This window comes from Phaethon lepturus, unplaced genomic scaffold (assembly GCF_000687285.1).
Source record: "Phaethon lepturus isolate BGI_N335 unplaced genomic scaffold, ASM68728v1 scaffold7892, whole genome shotgun sequence".
NCBI classification, from domain to species: Eukaryota; Metazoa; Chordata; class Aves; order Phaethontiformes; family Phaethontidae; genus Phaethon; species Phaethon lepturus.
The window spans coordinates 40,838-57,564 of NW_010521183.1; the positions used below are offsets into that span (position 1 = coordinate 40,838).

General features: G+C 39.0%; 1 protein-coding gene across 1 annotated transcript in view; it reads right to left on the bottom strand.

Moving 5' to 3' along the window:
• GAS2 (growth arrest-specific 2) overlaps nucleotides 1-16,292 on the bottom strand; it is a gene marked incomplete at its 5' end in the record, with an annotated part of 46,501 nt that extends 30,209 nt beyond the window's left edge. The window contains 2 exons of the mRNA XM_010281430.1: nucleotides 12,680-12,787; nucleotides 16,117-16,292. Of these exons, the coding sequence (XP_010279732.1) occupies nucleotides 12,680-12,787; nucleotides 16,117-16,292 (284 nt within the window). The remainder of the gene's footprint in view (nucleotides 1-12,679; nucleotides 12,788-16,116) is intronic.
• Between the last annotated feature and the right edge of the window lie 435 nt (nucleotides 16,293-16,727).

Consider the following 16,727-nt stretch of genomic DNA (forward strand, 5'->3'; position numbering starts at 1 on the left):
AAAAATGCTACTTCTAATGCCAAGAAGAAATTAAACAAAACCACAGAAAATAAAGCCAGGCTCAAATGTTGACCTTAGTTGAGCATTTGCAATTTCTGTTGATGGAGGAGCCATTGAAGCATAATTTTGGTCCCACGTGAACCGGGGTAGTCATTTGCTGCAGCTATTTCCATTTGTAACATAAAAAGAGGTCACACGTTCAAGAAGCAGAGACAGTAACTGATACAGTCTAGTCTAGGGTCTGACAGGTACCCCTGGAGAACTAGGAAAACATATATTTTAACCTGTTCATGTATTTTGATCATAAACTAAATTTATATATGTTCCCATATAGAGATGTGAGCACATATATATTTGAGCACAAACAGCTCAAACGGTCAAGTTGTCATTATATGGGAGCAAAATACACAATCAAACTTGAGTGCACATAACCTTAAAACCTCTTTACTTAATTTTCTTTTACTGTAAGCAAGAACATTTGCCAACCAGTCTTTTGAATGATTAATTTAAATTAGCAAATGAAATTTAAAATGTGAAGTAAAAATAACTATTAATACTGTGCTAAATTATTAACAGTAAATTACATTTCAAAGGAAAATTTTATTACATTGCAGTTACATAAAATCTAAAAATCTGCACTTCAAAACATTGCTCAATATATCCTAAAAGTATTATTTCTATCCTATTGCATATGTAAGATAGATAAGCTGAATTTATCATGACTGTTTCATAGTCTCTGGCTCCTAGACAGATTAATAAATAATTCAAGGACATAACTGTTACGGATGAATGTCTCATTGTTTTATCCATTCTCTACCATGACAGTTTATTCTTGATAATTTTTTTTTTTTTTTGGGGGGGGGGAGGCTTTTGAAAGAGAAATCAATTCCTATGGACTTACACAGATGCACCTGAAGTTTTGCTTTTTTTTCTTTTACAGTTGGAACATAACATTTCAAGACAGAATCTTAAGGAACCAATGTAAAAAAACAAATTCCCTGTAATTTTGAAAAAGGAATATCTGAAACGGACAGTTTACTTCTAAAATTTTTAACCTAAGACATAAACAATATAACATGCAATTCTGTAAGCTGATTAACAAACCAGTTAATCAACATATTAGAAATAGAAAGGAATTGCTTGTTCCTCTCCACTGAACGAGCTCTGTAGGCATCAAATCTAGGCGAGATGAATGTAGTCCTCAGAGTCTAAAAAAGAATATTCACTTTTTAAGAAAACAAAACACACCAAAAAAAACCCCTCAACTTCCCCATGTCTCTTTAGGAAGAGTGAGCACCTCACAACTTCTGCTAGAAAAAAAAATCCTAGTGGAAAAGACTGGTTGACTAATCAATTGGTATGCAAATGTCATTAAAATACAATATTTGATATTTCAATGTGATAAAGAGGATTTGGAAATACAGCATTTACTACTTTTCTACTCGAGAGAATTAGAAGGCAGCACAGAGGGCAAACTCATCGATAAACATACGGGATAAAATCCTGCTGCCTTTATTTATGGTAACATGCATCTTGCATGTTGCCACAGAGGTGCGATGGAGCTTCAGAATAAAATGCAGTAGATATAAATAGTTTTTAATGAACAACGTGAATGCGTACAAAGTGTAACTGGATGCAACAGGAGGAAAAACCATTGCTTTCACACTGGTAAGAGAATGACAAAGAAATAAAACACTTTTTAAAATGCACTTTAACTTTTTCCTGTTATTTCAGGAAAAGAAAGGCCAAACCACATTGTATTAAATATTTTAAAAGCCTACATACAATTTGTGTTAAATCATGACCAATTCAGTTCTATGTAGTACCATCATTCTCAAGTCAAGATATAAAGCCCAGTTGGAAATTCCGACAAAAACTGTGAGTTCTTTAAGAATATTACCCTAAAGTTAACGAATACTGCAATAGATAATCACTATACTTTTATGCCCGAATCGTAAACGTTGAATGAGAATCTCTGATGAACAGCGCAGAAACTTCGGTTTACTGACGCCACCACGTAAGCCTCATTCATTGTCATTTTGGTAGCATGAGTTATGTTTCTAGTGTAAAAGTACACTGTACACAAAGTATATCACAACAAAGAATCATTTTTTAATTTTCTTTTTAATTAGCATTCTATACTAATTATCTAAAGCTACAGTGAAGATTAACTTTAATTCACCCCATAAAATACTGCAGCGTCGTCCTACAAAAGATAGATGTGCTTTCCTTGACTCTGTTAAATATTATTCACATTACTGTCATACAAGACCTTTTCACCTCATCAAGGAAGAAGTTTAAGTAGGAAAATGTGAAGTTCAGTGCTACCCTTCTTAAAGAGCAACACCACAAATAGCTGCATCTCTAGTTCTAATACATCAGGCTGACTACTTCCAAACTGTGAGCATTAACTGCTGTCTCATCGTTAATGTAAAATGTATTAATGTCTAGTAAGTGTTAAACGGATTCTTACGAAATGATTGATCTATTAAACAGAACCACAACAAGAAAGTAACAGAACAAACAACACTTTCCCCTATTCACATTTTCAGTATAAACCTCTGGGACCCAATCTGTGGTTCTCAACAATAAAGGCTGTTTCATTTTGCAAATTCTTGTCCATAGACTAATAATAGTGGAGTATAAAAGGAGTCAGAGAAGCAGAAAAAAAAGGGGATGGACAGACAGGAGGGGAGTTATATAATTTGGTCAATTTTTGTATTCTCAGTATTCTAGGGGCGGGGGGGAGGGAAGGCCTGAAATAATAAGATCTGTAATACAGAACGTATTTGGCTAGCTTCGTTACTCATCTTTTTTACCTTTTAAGTATGGAGAAATTTTTTGCACGGTTAGTTACCAGACAGAAGACACCCCTGATGCTGGCGTGCGGGGCGGCTCTACCCTGGCACATTCGTGCCAGAGAGGAAACTCTGGCCCCCAGGGAGGTCTCGCTTTGCCGTCTTCAGCTCCCGCAGGCACTGGCTGCACCCAGAGCACACCGAAGGCTTCCTCAGCCTGAGTCACATCGCTAAGGAAGTCAGTTGAATATTTGGGTAGTACTTCTAAAGGTATTACACGTATAGCTTCAGAATACCCTACCCTGGCCTCCTGTTCTGAGCCACCTCCTGAGGGAGATTCTCTTTCCACTGAATACAGGGAACCTTAACGTTGTTTTAACTTCAACTCCGGGAGCCTAAATTATAAATACCTCAACTGCAGGTCTAATAGTCATTGCAAGAACTAGACTATGACACTTCTTGAAGATGCACTGCATCTTAGAAAAGCACAACATGATTTGCTAAAGATGTTTCAGACATCCAAGTGGAGTTCTCATAGAGCAGTATGACATAGAAGGAGACACTGGGAATTAAAGACACACGATATTTAATTGCCCACAGGAGTTCACCAAGGTCTAAGCCAGTGAGAAAAACTGCTAAACTATTACCTAGCCTGTCAGTTCCACTGAATCAGAGTATTGCATTGGAGATACATTCTGTCAAAACATTTTCAGCCAAAACTAACGAGAATACCATTTGAGTGAAAGTAAAAAGGAGTAACTCCATCACTTTTCCATTGAATTAGCAGCTGGGAATTTGACTTGCACAGCTTTTTAGTAAAGAAGTTTACAATGAATCCTTTCAAAGCATTTTTGCTCACAATACGCACACTAAACTATCCCCAACACACACAAGTTCTATACACTAAATTAACATGAATGGCCACGCAAAAGAAGCATGGCAAGGAAAAAAAATAGAGAAAATTAAATCAAGAGGGGAAAAAAACCCACCTATTTAATTTCTACTAATTTATGGGTGTGGCTAACCCTCAGTGAAAGTCTGTCAACCATTTAATTAGAAATGTCAAGTCTTCACAGAACCAGAGAGTGGAACTGTAGCTGCTCTTGTGTTCAGTGCAAACACAGCATCATCAAGTACAGCGTGAGCAGAGAGAAGTCCACGGGCTTCTGCTCCATCAAAGCCGCTACTCGGCCTGAATAAGAAAGGCTCAAGGCAGGAAGAGGAAAACATAAAGGAAAAAAGGGAGAAGCAGGAAAGAAAGTGTAACTGTGAGAACAAGTGAGCTGTAACTTAAGTTAGGGGAGGGCACAGGTCTGCCCAACGTCACTCAACAGGTTAATGGGAGAGTAAAGAAAAAAACAGATTTCCTGGCTGCCCGTCCTATAGGCAGCAGTGGACTGCAGTCACCCCACTGAGACATGTTCAGTATCACTGATTTAATGTTTAAAAGCCTTTGAGTCTTGTGGACTTTTTATTTACCAGTCTTTTAAGGACTTTTTTTTCAAACCAAAAACAAAACCTGAGAAGGTTGAGAAGAATTTGACCTTCACGGAATTCTTAGCACAAGACTGAAATGTGCCAACTACTCTATGAGCATAAAGCAGTTGTAGAGGAATTGGCACATAGTAAAAAAGTGTCCAGCCATCCACTGCTGGAAGACCTCCAAAAAAACCTTGCATCTGGGACATAAATTAGGGCTGGACTTTAGACATGCTTTTCCCTAGGTCTTCTGCAGTCTGGGGTTCAGAATTAGTACGTTTGTCTATAAGCATGAGGAGACTGAGATTAGAAGCCCAGAGAAGAGGCCAATGACTGTCACTGTCCTGGGGCCCAAGGTATGTTTTCAGAATTCACTTGCGAGATGACTCCCAGGCATCCCGCTACATCTCCTTAGGAGTTATGTCAACTTCTTCCTATTAGAAAGGACAAAGAAAAAAAAAAAAGAAAGAAAAGAATAGAAGAAAAAGGCAGCACCAAGTCCCTCTCCTGGTCTGCCAATATTTTTCACATTTGACACATCCTCAAAAGGTATTTTATATATATTAAGCTCCAAAGATGGTTCATCTAGCTTGGAGGTGTCACCGAGGTTAACTCGGCCTACGCCTTGCATCAAAACTGCTTCCATAAAGAAAAAAAAAAAAAAGACAGGTCATTGTCATAGCAGTCTCCCTTCTGATGAGAACAGAAGGCCCAATATGCAGACCAGACTCAGTAAAATCTGCTGCCTCTCTGGGGCCCGGGTTAAAGATGTGAAGAGAAAGCTTCCTACTCTGCTACAGCCCTCAGATTATTAACCATTATTGATTTTTCAGGTAGGCAGTGATGAAGTTGCAAAAATTTCAAGGGCAATCAAGAGAGACTTCAGGGCCTTGGGACGACTGGTTAAGGGATCAGGAGCACAAGTAGTGTTCTCTTCTGTCCTTCCAGTTGCAGGGAATGATGAGTGAAGAAATAGGAAGAACCAGCAGATCAATACCTGGTTCTGAGCCTGGTGTCACCAGCAGAATTTTGGGGTTTTGATCATGGGTCAATCTACATGACACCAGGCCTACTGGCGACAGATGGGGTACACCTGTCTCAAAGGAGGAAAAGGATCTTTGCACAGGAGTTAGCTAGTCTCACTGAAAGAGCTTTAAACTAGATTTGAAGGGGGAACAGGAGAAAACCAGGCTCGCTAGCGATAAGTCTGGGGGTGGCACACCAATGTTTGAGGGCCAGTGTGCTAGCGAGGTCCTTCAGTCTGCTGTCTCAGTGGAGGTAGGGGATGGAGATCCATGTGGCAGCAAAGACTCAAAGGTTATTGATGTGTTAGAAACCATAGAAGTCCCTGAGAATGGTCACATAGGCCCCCAAAAAGGTGGTGGGATCAACAGTCTGACTGAAGTGCATCTACACCAATGCACGCAGCCTGGGCAACAAACAAGAGGAGTTGGAAGCCACTGTGCAGCAGAAAAGCTATGATACAGTTGCCATCATAGAAACATGGTGGGATGACTCGCACAACTAGAGTGCTGCAGTGGATGGCTACTGGCTCTTCAGAAGGGATAGGCAAGGAAGGAGAGGCGGTGGGGTAGCCCTGTATCTTAGGGAGCATTTTGATTGTCGAGCTTAATGATGGTAACGATAAAGTTGAATGTTTATGGGTAAGAATCAGGGAGAAGGCTAACAAGGCAGCTATTGTGGTGGGAGTCTGTTATAGACCACCCAACCAGGATGAAGAGGCAGACAAAATATTCTAAAAGCAGCTGGGAGAAGTCTCACAATTGCTAGCCTTTGTTCTCATGGGGAACTTCAACCTACCAGATGTCTGCTGGAAATACAGTACAGCAGACAGAAAACAGTCTAGGAAGTTCCTAGAGTGTGTGGAAGGTAATTTCCTGACACAGGTGGTGAGCGAGCCAGCTAGGGAAGGCACCCCGCTGGACCTGTTGTTCACAAACAGAGAAGGACTTGTGGGTGATGTGATGGTTGGAGGCCATCTTGAGCATAGCGATCACAAAATGATAGTTTTTGATCGTTGGAGAAGGAGGAGAGTCAGCAGAACTACTACATTGGACTTCCAGAGAAGAGACTATGGCCTGTTTAGGAGCCTGGTTAACAGAGTCCCTTGAGAGGCAGTCCTGCAGGGCAAAGGAGTTCAGAAAGGTTGGACATTCTTCAAGAAGGAAATCTTAAAGGCGGAGGAGCAGGCCATCCCCATATGGCAAAAGAGAAGCCGGCAGCGCAGACTACCAGCCTGGCTGAACAGAGAGCTTTGGCTGGAACTCAGGAAAAAAAAGGAGAGTTTATGACCTTTGGAAGAAGGGGCAGGCAACTCAGGGAGAGCTACAAGGATGATGTGAGGTTATGGAGGGAGACAATCAGAAGGGCCAAAGCCCCGCTAGAACTTAATCTGGCTACTGCCATAAAAGACAATAAAAAATGTTCCTATAAATACATTCGCAAACAAAGAGAGAATCTGCATCCTTCATTGGATGCAAGGGGAAACACAGCGGCAAAGGATCAGGAAAAGGCTGAGGTACTTAATGCTTTCTTTGCCTCGGTCTTTAATAACAAGACCCATTGTTCTTTGGGTGCCCAGCCCCCTGAACTGGAAGACAGGCGCAGGGAGCAGAATGAAGCCCCCATAATATGGAAATATTTAGTGACCTGCTACACCATTTACACACACACGTCCATGGGGCCGGATGGGTCCCACCCAAGGGTACTGAAGGAGGTGGTAGAAGTGCTCACCAAACCACTGTCTATCATTTATCAGCAATTCTGGCTAACCAAGGAGGTCCCAGTTGACTGAGGGTTAGCAAACATGATGCCCATCCACAAGAAGGGCCAGAAGAAGTATCCAGGGAACTACAAGTCTGTCAGTCTGACCTCTGTGCCGGAGAAGGTTATGGAGCAGATCATCTTGAGTGCCATCACACAGCACATACAGGACAATCAGGCCCTAAAGCCAGGTCAGCAAGGGTTAATTAAGGGCAGGTCCTGCTTGACTAACCTGATCTCCTGAGAAAAAAGGCTCAGAGAAGGCCTTATCATTGTCTACAACTACGTGAAGGGAGCTTGTAGCAAGGTGGGTGTTGATCTCTTTTCTCAAGTAACTAGCAATAGGACAAGAGGAAACAGCATGAACTTGGACAGGCATACTCTTCCAAGTAAAAAACTGGCTGGATGGCCCGACCCAAAGAGTTGTAGTGAACGGAGTTAAATCCAGTTGGCAGCCAGTCACAAGCAGCATTTCCCAGGGCTCAATAGTGGGGCCAGTTCTGTTCAATATCTTTATCAATGATTTGGATGAGGGGATCAAGTGCCACTCTCAGTAAGTTTGCAGACAACACCAAGTTGGGCGGAAGCGTTGATCTGCTGGAGGGTAGGAGGGCTCTGCAGAGGGATCTGGACAGGCTGGATCGATGGGCCGAGGTCAACTGTATGAGGTTCAACAAGGCCAAGTGCTGGGTCCTAAAAAAAACACAACAACCCCATGCAACGCTACAGGCTTGGGGAGGAGTGGCTGGAAAGGCGGCCGGCAGAAAAGGACCTGGGGGTGTTGCTCGACAGCCAACTGAATATGAGCCAGCAGTGTGCCCAGGTAGCCAAGAAGGCCAATAACATCCTGGCCTGCATCAGAAATAGAGAGGTCAGCAGGAGTAGGGAAGTGATCGTGCCCCTGTACTCAGCCCTGGTGAGGCCGTACCTCAAATCCTGTGTTCAGTTTTGGGCCCCTCACTAGAAGAGGGACATTGAGGTGCCAGAGCGTGTCCAAAGAACATCAGAGCTGGTGAAGGGTCTAGAGAACAAGTCTTATGAGGGGCGGCTGAGGGAACTGGGATTGTTCAGGCTGGAGAAGAGGAGGCTGAGGGGAGACTTAATCGCTCTCTATAGCTACCTGAAGCAAGGTGGGTGTTGGTCTCTTCTCCCAAGTAACAAGCGATAGGATGAGCGGAAGTGGCCTCAAGTTGCACCAGGGGAGGCTGACAGGACAGTGGGAAAAATTTCTTCACCGCAAGGATTGTCAAGCATTGGAACAGGCTGCCCAGGGAAGCGGTTGAGTCACCATCCCTGGAGGTATTTAAGAGACGTGTAGACATGATGCTTAGGGACATGGTTTGGTGGTGGACTTGGCAATGCTACGTTAATGGTTCTTTTAAAGGTCTTTCTCAACACAAATAACTCTCTGATTCTATGAAAGAAGGAATTTCAGTGCTAAAAAGGTAAACTATTTTGAAGACTAGAAGTGAAATGGCCTGGGAAAAGCAGATCAACTGTTACAATCCTTGGAATAAGGAAGACAATAAAAGCCAGGTAAGTGATGCCAAAGGAAAAAAAAACCAAACCAAAACACAAAAGCACACCAAGCAAAAGCTATAAATATGACCTATGTATTTGGATTGGAAAAGCAGGACAAACCATTTGAGTCTTGAGAACTGTATCATCAATCTGCTTTCCATTTTTCCTTATTTACAGTTCTTATCTGGTATATCAACCCTACCTGGATGGCTTGGAGTAAAGCGTGCTTCAGTTTTAATACATGACTACATTACTCTCATTAGGAAGAGGCAGTCGCATAGACTGTTTGCAGAGTGTTTTTATCTGTATACACATATATATAAAGCACACACACGCATTTTGAAAGTGAATCCCAAAATAAAGTTTCTACACAGGTGCTATAGCAGGCAAATCGTGTCTTTCATTTCCTGGGATTTAAAGGAAGCTAGTATTAAACATTTTATTGTTACTACAGCAAAATAATGCTAACAGGTATCAACTATTAAAAGTGCAAGATCAAAAAGTTAAGAGCAATCACATGCTTATCATCTGGTCTGCAAGGTAGAGAACGCCTGTAAGTCATACGAAAAATGACAGGCTTTAAAGCCAGGACCCATTGTATCATTTAATCTGACTCCAGTTGCACAATGAAATAATTTTTCTGTTGTGCAGAACTCAAAAATTTGAACGTTATTATGGGTATGGACCAACAGGACCAGTCTTTCTAGCAAGCTTGCCAGTTTGTGGAAAGTGTACCTCCTTATAAAATTACAACGTATTAAACACAGGATAACTTGAAATAAGAATTTTTGCCACTGAAATTGTTAAAAAAAATACACCTTTTTTTAAGGTCTGGCTGACATTTCTAACTATTAAAAAAAACCACCCTCTATTAATCTATATAGCTCCTTTATTGCCTTCTGCAAGAAGTAAGCACTTCAAACTCTGTGACTCTTTTTTTCCAAGTTATAAAAACTTACCTTGCACAAAGCCATGTTTTATGTTTTTTTTTTCTTTATTTTTTTTAAAAAGGCATATTAATTCAATTCTACTTCGAAAGATTAAGGCTTATGCCATGAAGTAGTTTAGGGAATAATGGTAGCATCCAAGAGTTAATAGGCAAATGATTGATTGTATATGGCACACATAGAGAGATCACACTAATTCTAAAATAATGTTTCAGTTTTAAATAAGCTAGTCATTTCATTTACTTCAAGTTATTAACACAACCTATTATTGTAAAACATGCCTTTTTTGTAAGTGGAATTTAGGCTCTCATTCCTATATGGCAGGAAGGAAAAAGAACTCATGAGCAGATAAATTTTTATTGAAAATAAATTTTTAGCACCTAAACCACCACACCATTATGGTAATAGTGTTCAGTTTATGCGTTACGGAACTACTTCATGTGTGAAGAACTACTTTTGTGACATGCATTTTTATCAGCAGACTTCAGAAGTGTCTTAATGTTTTCATGGGTTTTCATCATTTCCATTACTCCATGGGCTTCCATGGTTAATTTTTATCTCAACTTTAAAAATTTTTCCATGTAGAGGGGAAAAAAAAAAAAGTAAAAATCTTTACTCACAAAATTTCAATAGGACCACTACCGTAAGAAATTACTGCTATACAAGAGAAATTCGGACTGTGTCCTCTGGCCTTTGCCACATATTCCAAAGGCTTTTTGCCTTACAATTCCTTCATATTAAGAAGCATAATTTTTTTGTGTGCGATTTTTGCATGAATTCTATGTTCTGCCAGGTTTTATTTTTCTTTACTGTTACTTTTTCACTTGTTTCATACACAGATATAAATTAAAGAAAAAATTGTCTGAATCACTCTTTGGGTTTTTTGTGGGGGTTTTTTGTTTGTTTGTTTAAGAGAACTTGTAAGACTAGAATAAAACAAATTTGTCATGGATGTAATATTATTAAATATTTTCTGAAAAAAATCTTAACCATCAATTAAGAGGTGTTACCTCTACTTTAAATTTCACTCTTGTAATGTTTTGTCACACGGCATACTTGTAGCATCACTGAAACTCTATAGGCTTTAAGTCCTACATAGGTTACTGGAGAAAGCTTATAGAGATAGTAATCGGTATACTAAGCCAACTTAAAACAATAAAACTTTTGATCTCAAGTTGACTGGAACACGCTGGGTTATAAATAAATGGCACATATCTGGCTGTGTCATGCTGTGCAAAGAACATACAACATAGGAGGAACTACCTCAGTGGCATCAAATAGGGTGCCAAATTTCAACAAAATAAGTTAGCTACACATCTCAAATGTGTTTTCTCACAAGTGTCCAAAGGATTCCAAAGAAAGACTAATAAATCTACTTATGTACACAGTAAGAACGTGCAGAACAAAGAGTAAAAACTTACGGTGATCCAGTGAAGCGTTCCAAAATGAGTTTCAAACCAACCAAAACCAAAAGACAACCAACTTTTAAAACCTAGGAATATGGACTTGCTCCCCCTGAAGTTCATGGCACATTTCCATTGATACCAGTGTTTTAGGAATGATCTCTAATACTGCAGTTTAATGTCTAATGTTTAATGTCTTTAATGTCTTTGATTTTTTGGCACAATTCAACTTGGAATGCGGTAGCGTGATATGAAAAGGGTGTTTTGTTTGCAAACTTGGAATGAAATCTGACTTGGACTACACTGCACAATAAAGAAGCCAGCAAAAGGGAACTTGACACTCACCATTCTGGCAGAAAATCTTAGTTTATGAAAACTAGAAGATTAAAAATACTTCGATGTTGTTATTTGAAATTACAATCAAAAGGAGGAAAACATAAGTGTGAAACTGTGCCAGATTACTGGGATCTTTGGTTAATGAACATTACCTGCTTCAGAGTCATTTGAAGATAGTAATAAGCAAGTACCTAAAAATACTGCGGAATTGAAAAAAAAAGTCTCACTGGCTATGAAACAGAAAAGCTATTAATCCTTTATACTAGCATGTTAAATCTCAAACTATCTGTGACAAATCCTGTATTATTTCTTCTTCCTGAGCTATTACTGAATTAATTGGGAGTTCTCAATCCCTGTTTCACACAGTACTTAAACATGTTCTCAACTTCGTACACATGAGAAAACCTAAATCCTTATCTAAATTTAACTTCAGTGTAAGTTAAGCACAAGTTTATGGCAGAGCAAGCACTCTGGTGCTTTGTTGAGCTAGGAACTTGACTTCTACAGATGGGAAGTAGTCCCTCTGACTTCTTTTGTTCTCACAAGTGCTAAATCCTCAGCTTTATCAGGTCACAGTGGCGTGCCTTTCACGAAATAGGGTAACAGTTATTTCGGAGCAGGAGCTATCATTTTGTCAAGTCACTCCTCACAAATAGTACATGCGGAGAGCAAAATGGAAAATGGAAGAAGCATAGCACAAATCAGATTCTTAACCTACTACTACAGAATAATACGATTCGTGTATTTTCACATTATTACCATAAGCATATATACAGAAGATTAAAAGGATCAAAATTAAATTTGGATAATATATTTGTGCTAAATTCAGCCAGATACTAATGCTAGCAAATATTTATATTAATGATTAACTTTGTACTATGGGAGTTCATATACAACGTATGAAATCTGAAATACAACACTGGGTTTGGAAATACCTGTTAATCAAACGAAGTGCCATGGACATCAATGTTTTGCTCAGCCTACTTTAGCAATATGTCTTAGTTATGACTTGGCAATTCAATGATCATGAAGTCTTTGATCTGTTTCCTGACCTGTCAAATACTACCAGTCAAAGCAAAGTCAGAAAATGGCCATTTCAATGAAGCGGATGTTATTTCAAACTGAACTGAGAGGAAGTCATCATCTCCGTTTGTGAAGACTTTTGCTTGCCACTGATCAAAGATAGAGCAAATTCAATGACCTCAAGTTAGAAGGATCTACTACATGCTAATAATTCCTTGAGTCAGTTAACCAAGAATAAACTGTAGTTTATTCCTGACAGCATCATAAAAATAAGTCCATGCTGGTTAATAAGGAAAATATTTTCTCCAGTTAATCAGTGTTATCATTTGCCAAGTCGAAGATAGCAGATAACAGCAATTAACTACAAAATAAAAAATAAAACCTTTACCCTAATAAAGAGGATCTTCTCTCCAACTCTGTATCTTCCTTGTGAAAGACGCTCCACACAGAACTTGTTTGGGCATTTACAAGGTGGATCTTCAGAAATGTGTTTAACCTGAAAAACACAGAAGTTATTCTAAATAATTGTTATTAACAACACATGTAGCAAAACATTCAAGTAGAGATTTGCCATAACATGATATCACTAATCTAAGTCTTCACGGATGATATTTTCTTAGTTTTTGTTAATTTTCTTAATATTTCTGTAATCCCAGACTATGATGCTTCCAATATCAAGAATGATTTTACAGCTGTGATGAGGTAAAAATAGAGACAAGTGTCACAGAGTCCAACATAGAATTTGCACCATTTAATTGAAGTCAAACAGTTCGTTAATTTGAGTTCAGCATCAAACTTTCGTAGATGTGTGCTCAGTATTTTATGGTGAATCAGCTCAACTGTCAAAGTGCTAATATAGCCGACAAGCAAAATGAAGTTGTCATTACAATGTATTTTCCCTTGTACACAAATGTAATAAATACAGAAGCATCTTGCTTACCAACACAAGGCCCTGCCCAATACCTTCACTTGGCACTTTCAAACAGTGAACTTACACCTTAATAAAAGTATACAGAGAATACTGTGACATAATCACAAGTCCATGCCAAGATGCTCCCCAGTATTGCTAACTACCCTTTGATGATCATTTCTGCCTTAGGGCATTAGTGCAATCAAGGATAATTTAAAGGGGCCTCAAGAGTACTCTACTCTATCATTGCCAAACCTAACTACATAGCCCCAAAAATAAGGGCTGAGAAAAGACAGATGAAAACAACTTTCCTGCTTTTTATTAGCTGCATCAGCTTGACTTCAGCCTGTTGTGAAAACCTGGCCTCGCATGTGCTACCAAAGGCATTAATGTTTAGTAAAAGTATATTTTGTACTCTGAAAGTAGCAGAGCCATCAATGCCAAGAGAGCAGATCTTGTTGAGAAACTCTTATTTGACATGCAAATTGCACTACTGCATAGGAACAGCAATAACAAGTGCAGCATTTTCACATACTGCAGTTTCCTTGGATGAATGCTGACCTAGTATGTCAGTGTCAAACAATGCAGAATGCCAGAGCAATTTCCTAGAGGTTTTGTCCACTTCAAATAATATTCCAAAGACCCTTCGAATAGAGTTTGTAAACTAAGGCCTGCAAAAATGGTCTGAGGTCCAGGAAAAGATACTCTCAGAATAGTTAACAAATTAAGTCCTAAACCATTTCAGAAAAAAAAAAAAAATCAGGACAAAGCTATGGCACTCTGATCGGTGTTTTGTTATCTTGAGTAAACGTTTTTCAGATCTGCTTTTAAAATAAAATTATAGTATGTTAAATAAAGCGGAAAGAAATTAAGAAGTTAACCAATTATTGTTTCTATACTAGAATAGGGAGCAAATATGCCTTTGAAACTAACCCTGTTGACCAATTTAAAGGCTTTCCAATTATTTCTGAAGTTTTTCGGTGTTGTTATCTCAATAACTTTATTACTTTGTGGAATATTTTTTAAATTATTCTTCTTAGCTTTTTTAAACCAGGGCATTATATTTTTGTGAAAAATTTCACATTGAAATAACACTCAGCAGACAAACTCTACAGGTATTTTACACACAAAAAAGTGTTTCTCAAGTATCAGATGAGTTGTCCTCAGTTTGAATGTACAGTCACTGAACAATTTTAAGATAATGATTCCAGTGATTTTTATCAACATGGGTGAGCGTTAGCCTCCATTTCTGGAGAACCAAACTATTTAGATAGTCAGTGTACAACAGAAAGAGCATATATGAAGTCAGTGGCCGATGACTTAAATCCATCAAGTGCAAGTTGCTGAGGATGCACAAGGTGCATTCTTGTATCTCTCGGAATGCGGTACCAAGACTGGGATTGTGCTTAGAGGACTATTTGGCAACAGCCCTCTGAAAGCTACCCAATAATCAGTGATTTCTAACATATTATCCTATGGCATTTATCACCTCTGGAGACACTCTTGAAATTCGAAGCTGAAAATGGGTAGTGTGAATTCGTGCCTTAATAGCTGCATGTACCAGGGTTCACCTAAGAAGGCAAAAACACAGAGTAGCCAGACCTAACAGGTTCGAGGTTGTTTTGAACCAGGTAAGCACAATAGATCCATCTTTGGCCTGTGGAGAATGAAAGCCAACAGATTTATACTGGTGTAAAACAGAGGATAAGACGACCTTCATTGCTGATCCTGGTATTGAGGCTTCCATTACCTTCCTGTCCCAAAGGACACAGAAGTATTATTGAGTGCAATTTGGAAATCAAATAAGGAAGTAAAGGGAAGAATTATATCCTATTTTATTTTGTGTCTGGACTATATGAGCACTGCTGCTATTTTACGGTGTGTCTGGGGCAGTGCGGGTCAGGAATCTAGCTGGATGAATTCCATTCTGTTTCTATCCCTACTGCTTTCTAAATTAAAGAAGGTGGTTGGAGACAACCTTCATACTCTCTGTTCCGTCCCTACAAGATATGCACTCACCACCCTCCTTCTACACGTAACTGTTCTTTCTCAGTTCTGTTGAACATAAGTGAGTGGTTTTGCAAAGTTAAGGAAGAAAGACAAAATGTAAAAGACGTTAAATGTAATTATTTGCATCAAATAGTACAAAGTATTTCAATAAAATGAACGAACATTTTACTCCGTGTGCTCTTTGTAACAAAAAAGCGGCACATACATTTTTCAAGAAGTGCTTTGTAACTCCCAGGTGGCACATCCACCTTGTAATATAGCAGTTACTATAGTAACTGCTTCTTTTTATAGAATATATTTGTACTTTTCAAGTTTAACCTCTTCATGGTCTCAAAATGTGTCCTTTTCATCTGATTCCAGCTGTTTCAAACGAACCCCTCTAGGGTTTGCAACGCAGAAATGAACACTACGGTATAGTGCAAAGACCTTAATGAAATGCAATGCAAGATTCTTTCTTTCTAACAACAAGGAAAAAAAATGCTTGGTTTTCTACCACATGAGAAACATGCAGAACAGCAGCATAAAAATTAGGCTGAGATAATTTAGGAGTGTTTGTTAACATTCTGTACAAGTCAGTATGGGCCAAATCTCCTACTCCTGACTCAGTCCTTTCTCAGACAAAACACCAAGTGGGAGTTGATGAATAAGAAGTGAACAGAAAACGCAGTAATAAGAAGGGAACTTGGCCCTAAGCACAAAGCTAGGCTAAACTACAGATCTCCTACACAGTGTGACATTTTTTCCAAACTTCTGGCATAAATAGCTGTGATCAAAAATAAATTAACTCTATCAGTCTGCAAATCTTTAAAATACAGTGAGATGTTAAACTCGGGCTTCTGTGTGCTTTGCAAGTAAGTGCATACCAGCATGGGTCAGATAGGAAGCAGTCTCCTCCCACAACTTACAGCATCATCCAACAGTTTCCCTGTGCTCTTTTTCCCTGGAGATTTTGTTGGTGACGGTGAAGGAGACGGAAGCGGGGCTGAAAGCGTTTCCTCTTGTTCAATCTCTTTCTCCAACTTTATTAATCCAGGAGGCTCCACTCCAAACCTTTTGGAAACATGCAAACAAATTACTACTCCTTATGAAGTATTACATACTTGAAAACAAAATGGTGGGAAGCATTTATGCTCTCTGTATTGCACTATTGTGCAGCAATAGAACACTACATACATTAGTAAACATGTATAAATACATCAATCATTAATGCCATCATTCCAAATTAATATAAAAAATGAAAATCTCTCAGTTGATCAAATTTATAGGAAACATAGGTTTTATTCAACTTTTCTGTCTGGTAACATGTATGTTGGTGAATGACTAATTTATGAACAACACCAGGCCTCAAAAATTGCTATGCCATATAGGACAGATTCAAGTGCAGCACATTCGCCTTTTTTTTTTTCTTCCTTTTTTTCCTTCCCCCCCTCCTCCCCAACAATGTCCTTTCAAATTACTTGAAAACTTATATTTTGTGTTGGTATTTTTCAATGAAATCCAGATGAAAAGGGATTAA